General features: G+C 35.0%; 1 protein-coding gene across 2 annotated transcripts; it reads left to right on the top strand.

Annotated features, from left to right (window-relative positions):
- Positions 1-3771: 3771 nt before the first annotated feature.
- LOC147394343 (LEAF RUST 10 DISEASE-RESISTANCE LOCUS RECEPTOR-LIKE PROTEIN KINASE-like 1.2) lies at positions 3772-18796 on the top strand. Of its 2 annotated transcripts, XM_086453586.1 has the most exons (4): positions 3773-4654; positions 14988-15017; positions 17262-17522; positions 17686-18796. In XM_086453586.1, exons 1-4 carry the CDS (start codon positions 3880-3882, stop codon positions 18603-18605), a joined length of 1986 nt encoding a protein of 661 aa, XP_086309712.1. In that variant the 5' UTR covers positions 3773-3879; the 3' UTR covers positions 18606-18796. The 2 variants fall into 2 exon arrangements, with proteins under 2 accessions (XP_086309713.1, XP_086309712.1); XM_086453587.1 differs by lacking the exon at positions 14988-15017 and having other exon boundaries at positions 3772-4654.
- Positions 18797-20045: the final 1249 nt, after the last annotated feature.

Raw genomic sequence — 20045 nt, 5'->3', positions numbered from 1 at the left:
TAATGAACTTTTTTCTGGGAGTCCTATTCTACCTGTCCTTGGTGAAAGAGTAATGAACTTATTTTCTAAGAGTCCTATTCTACCTGTCTTGGGTGAAAGAGTAATGGCCTTATTTTTTGGAAGTCATACTCTACTTGTTCAGGGTAAAAGAGTAATAAACTTATTTTATGGGAGTCCTACTCTACCTACACTTGGTGAAAGAGTAATGAACTTTTTTCTGAGAGTCCTACTCTATCTGCCTTGGGTGAAAGAGTAATGGACTTTTTTTTGGGAATATTAATAAGAGATTAACACCATTTTAAGATTTTTTTTTAATAAAGAGTTGGATTTTATAAAGTCAGGTCAACATTTTAACTTTCTTTGAACCTTAGGGGCTTTCAAAAATTACTATCAATAAGGTAACCTTAATTTTAGGTTAACCTTATCCATTGGGGTTCAAATTGATCAAGTTTTAGAACAAAATACCCCTAATTTGATAGAGAACATTGCACTGGGGATAGTTTGAAAATGAATGCCCTTAGTGTAAAGGGGAAAACTACGTTCTTTAGAAAAGGAAAATACCCATTATTTTGAAGGTTTGAAATCTTTAATTACTACAAACGCAATAAAGATTTAACTTTTAATTGTGACAAAATACCCATTATTTTGAAGGTTTGAAATCTTTAATTACTACAAACGCAATAAAGATTTAACTTTTAATTGTGACTTTTCACACTGAAAATTTTGAGTTAAGCTCAAGGGAACAAAATACTTCTCTTTAAGATTCATCATAGAATTCATCATTTTTCCTCTTCAATTTACTTAGGGAAGTGAAAATTTTCAGATCAATCATAGACAAGATCTTTATGACTTCTGAGTCTTTGTTCGGTTTAAGTTAAATATTGAAGCTTGGTCATTCGAATTTCTGATGTTTCGGCTTGGACTGCCACTTTAGATTTTCAACTCGACTGAGATTTTCTTTTAGTCGCTCTAACTTTTAACTAGATTACCTTTTCAGATTTTCAATCTAGCGAGTTTACAAATTTTTATTTACTTTAATTATTGCCAAGGTCATCCTTTCAGATTTTCAACCTTGTGAGTTTGCTTAAGTCTCTCTTTCGAATTTTCAACCTAGCATATTCTTTTTTCTTTGCTATGATTATTACCAAAGTCGTCCTTTTGGATTTTCAACCTTGCGAACTTGTTTTAATTTTTTCCTAAATTGCCCTTTCGGATTTTCAACCTATCAAACTTTTTTTTTTATTATTACCAAGGTTGTCATTTCGGATTTTCAACATTGCGAGCTTGTCTTAATTTTTGCTTAAGTCGCCCTTTTGGATTTTTAACTTAGCAAGCTTTTTTTCTTTTTTCTTTTTTCTTTTTTCTTTTTTTCCCTTTTTGAACTTCTGAAGATACTGCTTGATCTTGCTTTGCTTCTTTCTTTGACTTTTTGCACGGTACTTAGGAGGACTTCCATAAATAGGCTTAGGACCAGGTATAGAAAGAAAGGAAGTTTAAGGCTTAAAAACTCGAATGCCCCTTATGTGGTAAGTTTTTTTCTTTGAATTTTCTTCCCTATTTTGACAATATCTTTTTTTAAAATTTTTTTTGTTTATCTCTTAGTGGGGGAATATATATATATATATATATATATATATATATATTGATGTGGTCGGGCCTAAAGTAACTTCTTAGGTTGCCTACGTACCCCAAAATTTTGGGATCAGACAAAAATATAGTTCGAAAAATTCCCTCCCTTGGGTTAGGTGATCGGGCTAAGAAAGAAAAATACATTTCTTTTTTATTTTTTGAAAAAAACTGCAAAGGACTGAGAAAAGAGATGTTGAACTAGGTAGCAGGAAAATTGATTCAACTGAAGATGGCCTCCTTAAATGTAGTACCGCTTGATCTGATCAAGGTTTGTTGATTCTAGTAATTCAATTCTATCATGATCTTGAAGTCCAACGATTTTTCTAGGTTGTATTTCTTTGATAAGAAAAGGATATTCTCAATTAGGTTTGAATTTCCTTTTAAGGTTAAAGACAGGTACTTGATTCTTTAAGTATCAAATTCCCGACTTGCAAGTAGTGAACTTTGACTTTCTTGTCAAATGCGTGAGCAACTCTTCTTTGATAAGCTTGTATGTGGTACAGAGCTTTAAGTCGTTTTTCTTCGATAAGGTTTAGTTATTCGTACTAATAACTGACCCAGTCTGCTTCTGACAACCGTCTTTCTATCAAGATCCTAAGAGATGAGATTTCCATTTCAAAAATTTCCTTTCATGCTATATATAAAGAGTATTGAGCAGCTCTTATAGAAGATCAAAGTCGAAGAGTGCAAAAGATAATTTCTTATGCCAATCTTGGTGTGACCCACACCTCTTTATGATGATGGTTTCAAGATCTTTATTAACTGCTTCAATTACTCCATTGGTTTGAGAATAGTAATTTATTTTTGGAGTTCTACTATGTTGAGAAGTCCAGTACTGATACATTTTATAATATCTTTTTTTATTTTATTGGTACTTTCGTTTTATCGGGTGAGTATCTATTCCATGTTGGATAACACCCAAGGCTACACCCAACATATCTTCATAAGACCACGTGAACAAGTCTTTTGAAAATTCTGAGTGAATTCATTATCCCCTCGTATTCCGTTTAAGGATAAGATAGTTTCTATCTGAATTTCTTGAGAATTATTTTTTCGATGTCAATGACATTTGCTTCCTCGATTAGAGGTTGGGCATGATATTTATCTTCTCATTCAGGAGGGGGTTTTATTATTAAAAGAATATCTCATTGAAGTCAAATTATTAGTTAATACGTTAATGCGTTCGAGGTATTTAAAATTTTCTTTTATTTAATTAAATTCAAGTGGGGCGACTGACGCCATTGTAGACTCGACAAACTAACTTGACTCAAGAGGGATAAAAAAAAAGATAGACTTGATTGTTTAATTAATAAAAAAAAAATTGGACTCAAGATTCATAAAAAACTAGAGACAATTACCCACAACAGACTTGATTACAGATTGAAAGCTTGAGACATTGCTTATAACCAGTGGGACTGAGGCACTGTGATCTTCATGGAACAATTGGGCAATGCCGAGAGATTTTGCGGTGGTTTGTCAGTCTTAGACTTCTATTTCAGATTCTTTGCTTTGTTTAGACTTATTTCTTCTCCTTTGGTCAAGACTGCATATCGGTGGTGAGAACTTCATTAGAGACTGTCACTCCAGTAAGAGGAGGACTAGATGGTTTAGGATTGATTGGGCAAATGAAGAGGACTCGGTTAAATGGGAATTGAGTGTTGGACACCATGTTCAAAGTCTGAGGAGGTTGGTAAGTGAGTAGAAGTTTGTGGTAACATTTGACTACGTGGGGACAGGGACAATAACTTTTTTGGTGTCGATGAAGTCTTGAACTGTATGACGAAAGGAGATACAACGATCAATAAGATGATCGGGATTTTGGTAAAATTCATAAAATAAGTTGAGATTGTGAGAAACGGGGAGTGAGTTTGATAAAGGTTGAGGTTGTAGGATATGTTTAAATCAAGATGCTCTTTTTTCTATATTTTTCAGAGGGTAGACAATTCCTTTCTATTAGTCTCTCATAAAAGATCATGGTCAAGATATATATGATCAATTTAAAAAGAACATAGAATAGCTAAAATATTCACCAAAAATACAAAAGGGAGGGGTGCATTTGTAAATTATCCAAAAACCAAACAGTCTTTTATAGCCACCTCCTTATAGTCAACAAATGCGAAAGCATGTAACCTTCTTGTTTACTCTTGACTTTTTCTTCTCCGTCTCCTTCATCTGTATCTATTATCTCCCCTTCTTTTAAAATCAATCTCACATCTCCTCTGTCCCCAACAACTCTCTCTCTTTCTCTCAATGAACTCTCTCTCTCTCTCAATGAACCCATACTTGTTTCCCGCCTCTCTCTTCTTGTTCTTCATCTTCATCCATCTACCCATCTCTCTAAGCGAAGACAACGAACAATTCATCTACTGTCGTCTCCCATTTAATTGTGGAAATATCTCCAACATCACTTACCCTTTCTATGGCTACACCAGACCTAAAGAATGTGGTCATCCAGAGTTCGAACTCTATTGCTACGATAATACTTCCACCACCATAGTGATTAATTCACATAGATACCAAGTGTTAGAGATCAATCAAACTGCACAAATTCTCAAAATCTCTCAGTTTGATTTCCCAGACTCTCTTTGTCCTCATAAATATTCTAATACCACCCTCAATACTTCTCTCTTTAAATTCACTCAGGGCTACCAGAACCTTACTTTGTTGTATGGTTGTAAATCTTTGCATGAAATACCCTCCTTCAAATACAAGTGCTTGAATGATGATATGGATAGAAATATATATTTAACCGCTGAGGCGACATCAAGGGATGAATTATTGCAGAATTGCAGTGATAATGTTTTAGTTCCAGTTTTTGAATCAAATGTGAACAAGGTTTTGAGATATCCGTCAAGACTGGATGATGTTCTGAAGCAAGGTTTCGACGTGAATTGGATTATAAATATCACACAGTGTCAAGATTGCGTTGGATCAGAGGGAGGATGCGGGTATGATTCCACTACAAATGGTTTCGTTTGCTTCTGCCATGATGGACCTTGTAATAACACATGTCCAGCATCTCGGAGTAAGTTAATTTCGATTTATTTTAGTTTTAAATAGAATTTTAATTTAGGTAGTAGTAGTGGATATGAACACAATTGCAATAACAGAGGACATGAATTTAAGTAGAATTGAATGGAAGAACCTGATTCGTTTAGCCTGAACTCAAATTGTTGGGTTGAGGCTTTGATGACGATGATGATAATGATGTTAGAACATCACCCATGTGAAATTTGAATGGAAGATCCGAAGTTCTGTAATTTTTCATTAAGTTTGACTAAAATATATGCACATATAAAAAGAGTCAATCCCTAAGTTGTAGGGATGACATAGATAAACAGGGCTGATCCTTGATTCAACATTGGAGCGTGCACATCAAGAACACGACACCTAATTTGCTGATTAATTATTGCAAATAATATTTGCCCAATGTTTTTGTCAAAAAATGTGTGCTATCTGTTGTGAGTTATAGATGTATTGCTGTGCTAAGAACTGGGATAAAATCTTTTTACGAACAAAATGACACTCAATGTCTATGTATATTGTCTGTTAATGGAAAACAGGATTTTCTACTATGCGGAGAGCAACCTGAATATCACAAAACAAAGTAATGGATTGGGGATTAGGAATACCAAGATCAGTCGAGAGATATTTCAACCATTGAAGTTAGCGTGTGTGACACATCTGCAAGGCCCAACAATCAGCTTCTGTAGAAGATTGTGAGACTATGCTTTCCTTTTTAGAATCCCAAGTTATAGGACTAAAACCAAGCATAGTCCAATATCCTTTAGAGGAACGTCGAGTAATAAGTCAAATAGCTTAGTTTGAATTACAAAATTCATGTAGATGAAGCCTACTTGAGGTTGATTAGAGAATGCCTTTTCCTGCCTTTTCCTGGAGATCCTTTTCTCAGGGCAACATCCATATGAGTGGTGCGGGGAGCTTGCATTAATTGACTCCGGATATGAATAGTGGAAGCAATGTCGGGCTTGGTTATGGTGAGATATATAAGACAATCCACTGAGTTCTTGTAATGTGGAGGATTAGGTAACAATTTACCATCGGCAGGAGGAAGACAAAGATGTTTCACTATAGGAAACACAAAACTCCTTGCACCCAATAATCCCATGTCATCTGGGATGCTAATGTTTACTTTCGTTGAGAAAGGAAAAATCATTTTTGTTGATAACTTATGTTTCTGGGCATCTTAGAGCACCCGAGTAATCCCATAGGGCACACATATCAACCCTTCCACACGTGCCAGGTGTACAGTGTACTGGGATAAATCCTAGGGGGTGACCACCAAACAAAGGAAATAATCCTTTATGGGAACGAGCCACTTCTATTCCAAGAAAATATTTCAGTAGGCCAATCTTTTGATTAAAAAAACTTGTTTTCCAAAAAAAAAATTTAACTTTTTGACGGTAGAATAATCATTCCCAGTTATTATGATGTCATTCACATAAAAAAGGACAAAGGTGGAAGAGAGACCCTGTATCTTGGTGAAAATGGATTAGTTGGCTCGTGATTGAGAAAAACTTGATTCTTGGAGAGCGGATGAAAACTTTGCAAACCAATATTGAGAAGACTGTTTTAATATATTTAAGGATTTGTTTATTTTGCACACCCAATTCTCCCCCTGATGAGAAAAATCTGGTGGAAGAGACATGTAAACCTCCTCTTCATCACCGCGTAAAAAAGCATTGTGCATATTTAACTCGACTAGACCACAGCTTGATAGCTGCAACAACAAAGGGAACACAGATTGTAACTAGCTATGATACTGGAGAACAAGTCTCATGTAACTCCATCCTTTTTTCTGAGTGAATCCATTAACCACCAATGAGCTTTGTATCGCTCAATTGAGCCATCAGACTTGAACTTCACCTTAAGACCCATTTGCAGCCAGTGGAGTTTTTTAATTAAGGAGATAATGAGGGTCCAAGTATTATTTTGCTCCAGAGCAGCCATTTCTACAACCATGGCATCACGCCATTGAGGTAGGTTCATAGCTCGTGAAAAAGAAGTAGGTTCAAGTGTGAAAGAAATGGCTACAAGAAAAGATTTATAAGCAACAAAAAATTTATCATATGAAAGGAAGTGTTGTAAGGGGTAGAATGTAACTATTGGTGTATAAAGGATGGAGTAGTGGTGAGTAAATGAGAGACAGCCAAGCATTGTAGTCATTGTGGGTTGGAAGAATGATGTTAGAATAAGATATTGGTGTTGGAGTAAGGAGTGACAAATCCATGGGGCCTGGTGGCTTAGTGGTTGTGGGCATAATCACAAAGTTAGAGTATGGGTTTAAAGTGACAAGGGAAATTTTAGAAAAAAGGAAAACAACAGGAAAAAATGTGAAAGAAATGAAAAAAAAAAAAAAAACTATAATACATATTAAAAATTATGAAATAGGTGTGAGTGTGTGTTTATAACATACATTAGGTAAGACTTCAATATATTTTTGAGAAAAAAAAAACATAATCTTGAATATCTATGCATAATAGCATGTCTCCGTTCAGCATAAAAATGGGCTTAAAAGCTTAAAACATGAGCAACCTCAATGTGATGGCGATGTTTTTGCTCAACAATCTCATTCGGTGGGGGGATGTCAACTTGATGCAGAGAAAAGATGGATTAGATCCAATCAAATGTCACAGGCTCAACAATCTCATTCGGTGGGGGGATGTTAACTTGATGCAGAGAAAAGATGGATTAGATCCAATCAAATGTCACAGTCGGTGTCTGCATAAAGAATGCTATTTGCCAAATTACCAGAGGTTGAGTGAAGGATCCAAGAAATTACAAGATCATTGCAGCATTCCAAATGAGCTATTCGGGAAGTAGATACTGTTTAGAGCTGGTGCCATTAACAAAGTTTGTTTTGGCATAAAGAGCATGGTCATATCATGAATCCATGTGCCATGATTATCTCCATAGAGGAGGTGAAACAAGCACAACCGTGGAGCTGTCTGGATGGTAAATAAAGAACGGATCATTGATTGAACCAGATGTTTCAGAACCCAAGCATCTAGCATTGGAGTGGCAGAATTTTGAGAAATGTGGTCTGCCATTAAAAAAAGCAGATTGTAACCCCCCCACCCACCCACCCACACACATACATAGGGGAAAAAAATAATGAAGGAGATGATGGAGAAAAGCAGTCCTAAAGGTGCTCTGATACAGAGTGAAATTTGAATGGGTCGATCCAAAATTCTTTACTTTATATGTAAGAGATTGATTATAATCTATACACATACTAGAGTCAATCCCTAAATTTTAGGGATGAGATAGAGAGATCACTGTTTATATTAACAGATCCCTAAATTGTAGGGATGAAATAGATAAAGATGGCTGATCCTTGATCCAAATCTAAGAATCCAAGATTGTGTATGGTGGTCCACTGTCCTCTATGTTTTAAGTATTTAGGAACTAAATTTTTTGGATTCCTTAAAAGGGCCAATAGAGAGATCTCTCATCTATAAAGGAATACGACGACATCCCTATTATGTATCAATTTTATTCCATCACTAAGAGACCTAGCTGACCCATCTTGAGAGAGCCTAGAATAACGGTTCTCCAAGGGGTTTGTTTGCTCGATTCTTTTGAATTATCATTAGTTAAAGTTCTTGAGATGCTATTGGCTTTAATGGTTAGTAAAAATATTCATGATGATCTTGTTCAATAGTGTGTTAGATTGTTTGACTGTTATTACTGTAAATGAATGCTTTAATTTTACAGTTGAGACTTGGGGGTGAGTCCAGTTTTTTATATTTTCTGACTATATATATATATATATATATACATTTTGCATAATTGGAAAGATACTGCAGCAACTTCATCCCAAATAGATGATTTACTAGGGACTCATAGCACACAGTTCGAAATACATCCAATGGTCTACATGTTCCATTTTGTAACTTAAAAAAAGTAGATGTCTTCAGACTGTGTTTGAATGTCTGAGATTGTTTTCGTATGCTAGATAAAATAATAACATGCTTTAAAAAAATTAAAAAGCTTGTAAATGATAACAATGGAAAGATTATTAAACGATTTTATGAGAAAGAATGGAGCTAGAAGATTGATTGAAGAAGAGAACAATGTGAGGGAGGAGAAAGATTGGAGAGAGGTAGGAGACAAACTCCTTTGAGTAAGCTTGAAAGTTCAAAAAATTGAACCTACTCAATGTAACATAATGTATTTACAACATTTGTATTTTCACAAAAACTAACAATTTACAAAGAATAAATAAAGAAAAATACATTTTCCTATTATTATTATTAATGTTGAGTTATGAAAAACCTCTCTATTGCCTTTCCTTTTTAGTAAATCTCTTAAGAGTCAGTTTCCATCATACGAATAATGGGTTTCCTGGTAGAGAACTTTACATCCAGTTAAGTATCATGTTTCCAATGTAAGACCTTTCTATGATGAAAATTATATGGTGATATTCTCAACATAGAAGGCTTGGATGACATGGAAAGATAGATGGTGGTGATACTTATCAAAAAAGAAAGAAAGAAAAGATAAATGGTGGTGATAATTTGGCCAACACATGTAGCGGACAGGAGGGGCCAGTTGGTGTCCTCACTTCCATGGAGAGGCCCATGCATGTGTGATGTTTCCTTCTCACCCGCCTCAAGTTAGACACCCCTGAATCTCGGAAGTGTAACTTATCCCCCTAAGGAACTAAAGTAGGGAAAGAAGGAATACTCTTGGTGAAGAGGTCAGCCGATTGGAGAGCCACATATACATAATACCTACAAAGAAGCCCTAAGGTTACTTTCTCATGATTTATTTATTTATTTTTGTTGTAGTTGAACTCAACGTTCTTGGACCGAGCATTTAGGACTGCATTAGAGTGCTGAAAAGAATACATAGAAGCACTCCATTTCATCATCCATGGCAGGCCATCGGTGTGGTGATTTGACAGCATTTTTAAACCCTTGTGATTCCCAAATCACATTCAAAAAAATTCTTTTAAGGAACCGTAGTAAATTTAAAGGTATGCATGGAGGCAAGGGAGTCGACTGGGCTCATCATAATAGGCATAGGTGCAGTAATGGGCCTTGGATCAAGTCACCATAAGATGGATGTTTGGTGGCTAAACCTCAGTTGTGGTGTCTCCATCAGCAAATCAATGGACATGATAATACTGGGACGATAAGGAGTTGTGGTGATGAATTTTCTGCAGACTCAGTAGAAGAGATCGATTCATCAAAGAGAGTTTGATTTGATTTCAGGTTTCAATTTGGAAAATATTGTCATGGAATGTCCCCTAGATTCACTCTTTGGTGGATGGTGTAAATAAGAAGTCAAGTCAGACAAAGAAACTAAATTAGAAGTAGAGGAACCCATAATGATAAAGGAGAATACAAAAAAATTTCTTGCTGTGAGATGTAGACACGTCCCATGGTTTGTTGAAGACATTGAAAACCTGTATATGGCGGTGGTGGTATCCAAGAAAGACACATGGTGTGCTATTTGATACTAATGTATAAGAAGTATAATGGAAAGCATAGACATCCAAAAATATGTGACAGAGAGCCAGAACCAAATAAGAATTGAAAGGTGAAGAGTGCTGAAGAACCAGGGAAAAAAAATTCTGATTTATACTTCATTGGATAAAACCATGTGCAGTAGATGCAATTGTCTACAATTATGATATAGCCATATTGTACGTGTAACCAAGAAAAATGGGAGAGGGATCCCAAATATGAATAGCCAATAGGTATTGATTCCAAGAGTAGAAAACATCATATATTATCATGTGTTTTTTCCCTGATTGATCATATCCAAGATTTGATGTAGCAGTAGTAGACTAGTAGTAAGTTTCTCTAGGAACTCTGTTTACAATTCTCATTTCTATTTTATTCCAATATTCTTTTTTATTATTCTTTAGTCTAAAATAAGACCATCCCATGTCTATCCCTTTCGATGCATTTCACCTTCTACACCACCTAAAAAAATTCAATTTTGATTGCAATTCTTTTAGCTGTTACTGATGATGGTGATGTTACTGTTCTTGATATGTAGTATTGACCTTGTAATTCGTGTTTGTTTTTCTTGACAAGTATTATAATCACTCTTTAGAAATATTATATCTTGACAATGTAACCAACTCATGCATTCTATGGAAAACTTGATGTTAACATCATACACATATAGATAGAAAGTTCAATCAAAGTGGGGGATAAACAAATAAAAATTAAAAAAGAGAAATAAATTTTTTTGTCTAAAAGACTGCAAAACAAGTCAAACCAATAACACAAACCTCTTCATTTAAACCCTTTCCTCTCTCTTTTCTCCTGTATCTTCTTCAATCCTTTCCTTGTAAATGGATCGCCACAGCTCGTTTATGTTCAAAGATTTCTTCCCAGTTTTTCTCAATTTCATCATCCTCAACTTAGTAGTAATGACTGTGTCAGTAGATCAACAATTCAAATCTTGTGAGCCTCAAAACTGTGGGAATGGCTTGAATATAAGCTACCCTTTCTGGATCGATCATGTTCAAGAAGAGTACTGTGGTTACCCGGGTTTCAGGATCAACTGTAAGAACCACGAGCCCATCCTTCGGACCTCTGGCAACGAATACATCATCCAAGATATCTCTTACAAAAATCAGTCATTTCGGGTGGTCAACTCAGGTTCAATGGATAAAACCTGTCCAATTCCTCTTCAGAATTTCACCTTCAATCGTGCACCCTTCAAATTTGGGACCAATGTTGCCAATCTGCTCTTTTTCTACAACTGCACTTTGTTTCCTAAAGGTAACATAATTTATCCAAATCCTTGTTTTGCGAATTCCACCATTCATTCATACGTCCTGTTTGTGCCTCCGGGTCTTCTGAACAACTTGAAGCGTTCTTCATGGAATTGCAAATATTCGGTTGGTGCACCTGCCGAAGTTGATGGAGAGATGATGAGTTCTAAATTATTAGATCAAGGGAACTATGGAGTGATTTTGAAGAATGGGTTTAATTTAAATTGGACTGCAAGTGATTGCAAAGAGTGCATTGAAAGCAGAGGACGTTGTGGATTCATTAAGGAAAAATTTGTGTGTTTTTGCCCTGATCGACCCCATCCCAAAAGCTGCAATGATGGTATGTCTATCACAGATTGCTGTCGTGTTAAATTTTTCTCTAATATTATTTCTAAATTATGCTCTTGTGGCTTCAATAGCAGAGAAGAAGTTTCTTCTTTGGCCTTTTTTCTGTTATAGTTTGTGTCTTAGTGAAAACTAAGAATTTGAACTTGTGAATCAGTAAACAAGAATAGAAAGTCTACTGTTGACCAGTATTCCAGGGAGTAGGTGATCTCTTTCTTTCTCATATTATATATATTAGTTTCTGTTAGTCTAACTAACACTGACCAAGTCAGCCCCCTGTGAGACCCTCTGAACCCATATATCAGACTGATCATATAATACTATTATTTAAAGAGCTTCTATTGCCACACCAACTTTTGCTAACACCACTCCAGACATGTGCTAATTCTTCAGTGATTTACATATGAATTGAGGTGGCGTTGGCAAAAGTGATTGGCAATAGAATCTCTCTATGTAAATTCATTATTCTTTGATAGTCAACAATCCAAAAGTTCTATGTTTCTGATGGCTAGGATCATCTGGTAGTGTCCGTTTTACTTGTAGAAACTCTCCTAAGAAGGGTTCATCAATAGGAATATTCAGAGAAAAGTAACTTTTTGCTATTGTTCATTAATTTGTGATTAGATAAAGATTGGGGAACAAAGTACTAAACCTATTGGCTCATGGTTTTAAGATCTTGATTTTGGGATTGTATCAGTACCCGTTGGTTAAGATTTGAACTGGCCGATCTGATCAGATTCAGACAAGTCAAACCATCCCAAACTGGCTCCACTTTAATTGATAAATATATGTTCAGATTTAAATAATATTTATTTTCCTATTACAAATTGGGTTAATAGATTCTACAATCACAAAATCTCATATTATATAAATAACAAATATTTAAATTCTTAAAAAAGAAAAAGGAAAAATAATTGAAGGTTTCAACATCCTAGTAAAGTCGATGAGTTTTGATAATGACCTGGTTCAAAACCCTCCTCACCCACTAATTCCTAACCACTAACCTGCTTGCTAATCAGGGAAAAAAAAAAACTTAAAAATTGTTGTAAATATGGAAAAACAAATCCCATCCAAACTGGTCAGCTTGGTCGAGTTTTCAAAATCGGCTGAATTTTTAAAACAATTTACTGATTTAGATTGGTTTTTGGCCTAGTTAAAGAGGTCCCATTTTTACTTGCCCCACTCAACTCAGCTTGGGATTCAAACCACATTTGGTTCAAAGGGTACTTTCTTTGGGCCACTGAGGTAATTTTGTTGAACTGTGGGTGGGTTAAATATAATTCAGCCAAATAAGATCCATCTTTCACCTTTGTTTTTTTTTTTTTTTTTTACTTCTCTTCTCTGTTATTTTGTTCACAACGTTTTCGGACTTTAGATTGTATTTTTACCTTCACCATGCTAACAGAACAGAGAAAACCAAAAGAAAACATAAAACCCATGGTAAGGAAGAACTAAAAGAGGTATTCTTACTTAACCTTCTTTGTTAAAACAATAAGACCCATTTATCTGGATTTTGCTTAAATAGCAGTCCTACTGGGTTCCATTCTTTGGAGCTCAAGACCAGCATGGGAGGGGTACCAGGCATTTGCTCTCATTTTATTTGTTTGATGAAACCATGTTTCTTAGTGTTTTCTACCCAATAGAAAAGCTATGCAAAGAACCTGGAATCAACTCATGGTCCTTTAGGACTAAGACCCCCAATGTTTCCATATGTGGCTCCACAACTATTGGATTTTTCTATGGAAATGTGTTTCCATAGGCCCTTCTTCCAACCCCTATGATAAATCCCATTCTTCCTCCTTTGTTTTTTGGAGCACCGTGGGGGTGTGGTGCGAAATCTCTACTTGAGCAACCAATCAGTGACATGTCATTTTGAAATCAGACCCAACATACCAATCTTTCCCCAAGTCTTTAATGATCAGTCTAAGTCAAATCAATGTTTCAACTGAAAAAAAAAAACAAGGCTGGTTGAAATACCAGCGTTAACCATGGTATTGAAACTTGGCCAATTTTTTAAAAATTCACTGAGTCAGTTTCGATCAGTTTTATGAGTTTCTTTCACACGTGTACATGATATTTTATGATTTTTTAAATGTTTATGATTGGTATAGAATGGGATTTTATGATTGTAGCATCTATTAGTCCAGTTTATACAGGAAAAAAACGATTATTTGAAATCCAATTATTTTCAATTTAGGTCTAATTAGTTTGAAGCAGTTTGGGAGGATTTTACTCATCCCAGTCGGTTGTCCTAGATTCAGGTAGCCCAATCTTAATCCAAAATCTGGTTAAAACCATGGTACTAGAAAATTTCTTCTTTGCTCTTCTTATTTATTTATTACTTTTGTTGAGTTATGTAGAGAAGATATCCCATGTGTGTTAGGGTGGTGGGAGAATTATGACTTTTCAACTTCACTCAACTCAAGAACCTACAACCACCAAGACTTCCCTCCCCTTCCACTAGAGAAACCTCGGTAAAGTTAGTTTCCCATTCTCCAGCACCAGCAACCGGGAATGTAGGTTGTACATCTTGAATTGCGGCGAACCTGAACCAAAAATCCAATTTCAGACGGGAGGAAAGTTGGCACTATGTATAAGAATTCAACTACGTGGCCAGACGATAGCAACTCACTTGAAATTTCATCGCCGTGATTTACTCAACAATTTCACATAACATTTCTATCCTCTTTCATTTAAAATTGCACAAACTCTTTCCTTTCCCAAATGCAAACTTGGGGGTTCTTCTACTTCTCATCTAACATTCTTTCACACATTTCATGATTACATGGGTTACAGATATTTTTTATGATAAATTATCATTAAAGATGGAAAGGCGTATTGAAGGAGGCTGGGAAGACCTACCCAGAAGAAAAAAAAAAAAAAAAACTCTAAAGGAGGTAGGTGCCTCTACGACCTCTATGAAACTTATCCAATATGGCGACTCGGAAAACAAAAACGAAATGACATGAGTTTTATTCTTCAGAGTTTAGATAATGTTATATGCTGCTTCTCACCATTTTAACTCTTGTTGAAATCTAGCAAACCCTAATTTGAGCCCTGTGGTTTATCTGGAAAGTATAGTGGAAAAGAGAGTATCAAGTGCTGTAAATGAAATAATAATAAGGATTGAAGTAGAGATCCTATCAGTTTGGTCTTGATTGTGATCATTTTCAGATTTTTCTGATAATTGTAGGATTCCTTACATCGTTAATTATTAGCTAAACCTCTCTAACACAATGATTTTATGTTGCAGGGAACAATATAAAACTGAAGATTGGAATAGGTATGATATCCATCATCTAAAATTTCTATTGTTGAACTCTTGACATTTGTGTAAAAAGCCATCATTCTATTTACATTCATGAAAAACACACTTATCGAAAAAAAAAATACATATTCATGAAAAACTGTTTAGAACAAATTCTTTCATGAATTCGTAGATCATTATTAATCTGATGTAATGCAGAATTTAGCTTGAAAAATAAACAAATCGAAATTGTTAGCAACAATCCTCCAATAATGGAATATTTCAATTATATTAGAGGCAAGATATATAGTGTAATAAGATATGACCCAATGGCCTTATAATGCCATCTTAACAGTTATAATATCTTTTATTAAAACGTTTTGTCTAATCAATCTCTTAAGGACATCTTTGTTTACGGATTCTTTCACCTAAAAAACCACCTTTACTTTGTGTTATTAAATATATAAAAACCAAGATTTTCATGAATGCTTTCATGTAAGAAATTACATAAATAAGTTTTATTTAAAGAAATGAAGAGAAAAGATAACACAAAAGGGTTTATATTTTGTTTTGAAACAGACCTTAGTCTTTCCATAATGGTATGTGCTTTTTCTAACTTGTCACCATCTTTTCAATCATTTATATTCTTTATTTTCTAGAGAAAATATTCATTTTTATAGAATTACTGTATTTTTAGAAGACATAAGGGCTAACAATAATGGTCTTTATATCATGGGTGTTATTTATGTAGACAATCTAACACTATAATGGCATTGCTGATGGTTGTTAATACCTTCACCTAATCAAAATCCCCTTAAGAACTTATTTTTGTGTGATCGACTTGCACTAATCAAATTAATGTAAAAAAATTTATACGATAACAATAGTCCAGCTATGTTTAATAGAGTTGGATGCTGGGTTGGCAAGGAAAAAAATACGTTCATTGAATGTGCGTGGCAGAGATTAGGATGTTGAGATTGATGTGTTACAACTGGCAAAAAAAACTTAGAAATGAGAGCATCCATGGAAATTTAGGAATAGCTCCAATAGGTGCTAAAAGTAGAGAACTGCTATTGACACCCCAACTTTTACATATTACAACTCATTTTCTTCAATTATTTATCACACCTCAATTAAAGAGTAAAACACACTATTCAAACACTACAGAGGTTTGACTCAAATTATAATTTCAACATTACAAAACATGTAACACTCGCTTAGAAAATTTCAGTGTTTGTTTACAATTATAATTAGGCTCATATAAAATCCTAAGCCCCAAAAAATAGAAAATGAGAGAGCTTCTATTGGCACCCCTACTTTTACTTTTTTTTAACCATTCACTATTTTTTAATTGTGGTATAATAAGTAAAAGTTGGGGTGCCAATAACAACTCTCTAAAAGTAAAGGTAAGTTATTTTAGATAGTTTGGGCATATGCAAAGAAAGCTAATAAAAACAGCAATGAGATGGAGCAATTTGATGCAAAGTGAGGGCATTCAAAGGACAAGAGGAAGACAGGAAATGACATGGATAGAGTTAGTAAGAAAAGATTTGCAGGAGCTTGCCATCTGGTTCATTATGGAGTTAAATGGACAAAATGGATTCATCCCCACAATCAGGGAAGGTGTAGATGATGATGATTATGCATTCGTGTAAAAAGTTCATTAGTTTATTTTAAGATTTTAGCTTAATATTTACAATTGAAGGAAACGTTTCTTCCAATCAATGTTATGTGATCTGGGCCAGATCAGTCTAGCCAGGCAAGTCCAGCCAGTCTTGCTTGTCCTCAAGCTGAAGTTTCCTTTTGTTTCCATATTCTTTTCTAAGGTACAATTTAAACTCTAAATTACTTCCTGATCTACCCGGATTTGTGTTATTCTGAATTTGGTTCGAAACAATACAACTGATCTTCCCATCCCCACTTATTGCTGGTCATAGCCCAAAATATAGGCAGATCAAATGATCTCCATCACTATCGTGTAAAAATTAACCTTTTTTCAGAGATTTCATTCGAATACCTATAAAAAGGATGTTGTTTCTCAGATAGTTAAGATATACATTACCAATATATAGTGCATGTTAATTACATGAGCAGGAAATGAATTAGGAAGTATGAACTTCACATTGCATCCCACCATGAATTTACTAAATTTCTGTAGCATTCACCACACAATTTTTTTTTTTTTTCATTTAAAGGTTTCTTTTTATCTAGAGATATTATCCTATGATACACCATGGTGTGCAACTTAAGCAAAACATCCAAGTGCTCCTCATTTTTCAGGTGTAGGCGCAGGAGTAGTGGGCATCCTTTTGACATGTATTGTCTTCATTATCTATCTACGTCGTAGAAAACATCACCTTTCTACTTCAACCCTTATGCCTCGAAACATCTCTCCTGATCCCTCCTCGAAGCCAGACCTTGAAAAGGGAAGCACGTACTTTCAGACTCCTATCTTCTCCTATGATGAGCTCGAAGAAGCCACCAACAACTTCGACTCCACTAAAGAGCTAGGAGATGGCGGCTTCGGTACTGTATACAAAGGTAAGAACTAAGAAATTCAGTTTCACCTCCCGATCGTATTTATTCTTGAGAGATTCTATTTCCACATCTTGAGGTGGTATTAGCAAAAGTTAATGTGTCAATAGGTCTCTTTTTTTTTTGTGCTTCATCTGATGTATTGTTGTTCTTGGTCATTCTTTAACAGGAAAGCTCCGGGATGGACGTGTTGTTGCAGTTAAGAGGCTTTATGAGAACAACTGCAAGCGTGTTGAACAGTTCATGAATGAAATAACAATTCTCTCACTCTTACGCCACCCAAACCTTGTCTCCCTCTACGGGTGCACCTCTCGCCACTCCCGTGAGCTCCTCCTAGTCTACGAATTCATTCCAAATGGCACTGTTGCCGATCATCTGCACGGAGAACATGCCAAAGCTGGATCACTCACATGGCCTATCCGTATGAATATTGCCATAGAGAGTGCCGATGCATTGACATACCTACATGCGTCTGAAATCATACACCGTGATGTAAAAACCACTAACATTCTCCTTGACAACAATTTCCATGTCAAAGTTGCGGATTTCGGACTATCCCGACTCTTTCCCACAGATGTCACCCATGTCTCCACCGCTCCACAAGGGACACCTGGTTATGTTGACCCAGACTATCACCAATGCTACCAACTTACCGAGAAGAGCGATGTTTACAGCTTTGGAGTGGTCTTGATTGAGCTTATATCATCAAAGCAGGCCGTAGATATCTGTAGGCATCGACATGAGATTAATTTGGCTAACTTGGCAATCAACAAGATCCAGAGCCGTGCATTACATGAGTTGGTCGACCCGTTTATTGGATTTGATTTGAATTACACTATTAAGATGATGATTACATTGGTGGCAGAGTTGGCTTTTAGGTGTTTACAACAAGAGAAGGAGATGAGGCCTTCTATGAGGGAGGTATTGGAGGATTTGAGAAGGATTAAGAGTGATGAATATAAGATGGAGAAAGTAGAGGTGGATACAACAGCAGATGATATTGGGTTGTGGAAAGTTGCACCGCTTTCGCCAGATTCCGTAACGAATAAATGGATTAGCAATTCTACTACACCTAGCACTAGTGGATGATTGATGTTTCATTACTAATTCTCCGAGAAGATGGTATGAATATGTTTTAACATTCGTGGTCAGAAATAAGTGTATTAAATTTTCATTATGCTTTTCTTCTACATTTTGTTTTCTTGTTCAATATGGAATGATGAGAGCCATCATCAACTACAGCAATTTTAAGGTCAAGGTTTATGTACATATTGCTTTTACTTTATATTGTTAATTAAATAAATGTTTAAATATACGTATTGTTCTCTGTATTTGTTCGCATATAGTATTTCTTTCATGCATATCCTTAATTATGTCAATATATTCGTCATAAGAAAAAAAAAAGTCTATATATTCATTTGACATTCTTTTAGTTTTCATTAATCATATGCTTTCTCTAGGTCAATAAAAATTGACTATAGGTTCTTCATCTTTTCTCTAGTCTTCTCTACAACATTTCTTTTTTTGTATCAATCTATTACTCATAGTTTGAATAAAAGTGTTGAGTCCAAGAGCGTTAGGATTAAGTAAATTGAATATGTAGTGTGCAAATTCAGTACTGACATCCATGACGAGGAATATCCAGTAAAAATTTATGGTCTAGAAAGTAACCATTTTTGTTATCTTGGGTCTATTATTTAGAAGGATGGACAGATTGAGGAAGATGTAAATTTATAAAGATGAGATAGGAAACATGAAAGTCTAATGCCCTTAGTTGCAAAGATTAAGTGGGAGTCCACAACTATTTAGTACATACAGTGTTAAGTACGAAATTTGATGTATCACCGAAGGAATGCAGCGATGATTGGAGATTGGTGGAATGGAATCCACACTGATACCAAAAATCCACGATTTTCAGTGTTTCATCACATTCAATGTAATTTTTGTATGGCTGTTTGCATTGATGAATATCATCTGTTAACAAAAGTTCATTGTTTCGTCATTTATATTATCTCATTGACACGTGTTTGAGGGCGAGTAGAATGACTAATTTCAAATCTTATTATGGGTCGTTGGGTCTACTAGTATAAGGTCGATGCATTCGAATCAACCTTACAACTGTAGTACCTTATCAAACCCCATTAAAGAGCAGAATAAAGTTAGAAAGGATTAGGAACAAGTTGATTTAATGGTACACTGTTTCATGAAATAATAAACTTACACTATGAATCAACTACAGTTAAACTATGAATTATATATATATAGTTGAACTCTTTCATTTCTCAAATTAAGTTGTACAAGAATACAAATTAGAATTGGAATTAGGTTTCAAAGAATTCAAGTAATTTTTATAACCAATCAAATTAGAAGAATTTTTTTATTTTTTTTGATAAAATGATAGTGGAGTACTACATAATTTAGAGAAGAGAAGAGGAGAAGAAATTTGTGCCTCAAAGATTAGGGTTAGCCTTTTCCCAAACTTATATAATTTAAATTACATGAATACCCCTATATGATAGAAATATTATG

Source organism: Akebia trifoliata, chromosome 9, assembly GCF_017979445.1.
Source record: "Akebia trifoliata isolate Shusen 1 chromosome 9, ASM1797944v1, whole genome shotgun sequence".
Taxonomy (NCBI): domain Eukaryota; kingdom Viridiplantae; phylum Streptophyta; class Magnoliopsida; order Ranunculales; family Lardizabalaceae; genus Akebia; species Akebia trifoliata.
The sequence above is the reverse complement of the archived record's forward strand: the minus strand, read 5'-3'. Positions and strand labels throughout refer to the sequence as shown.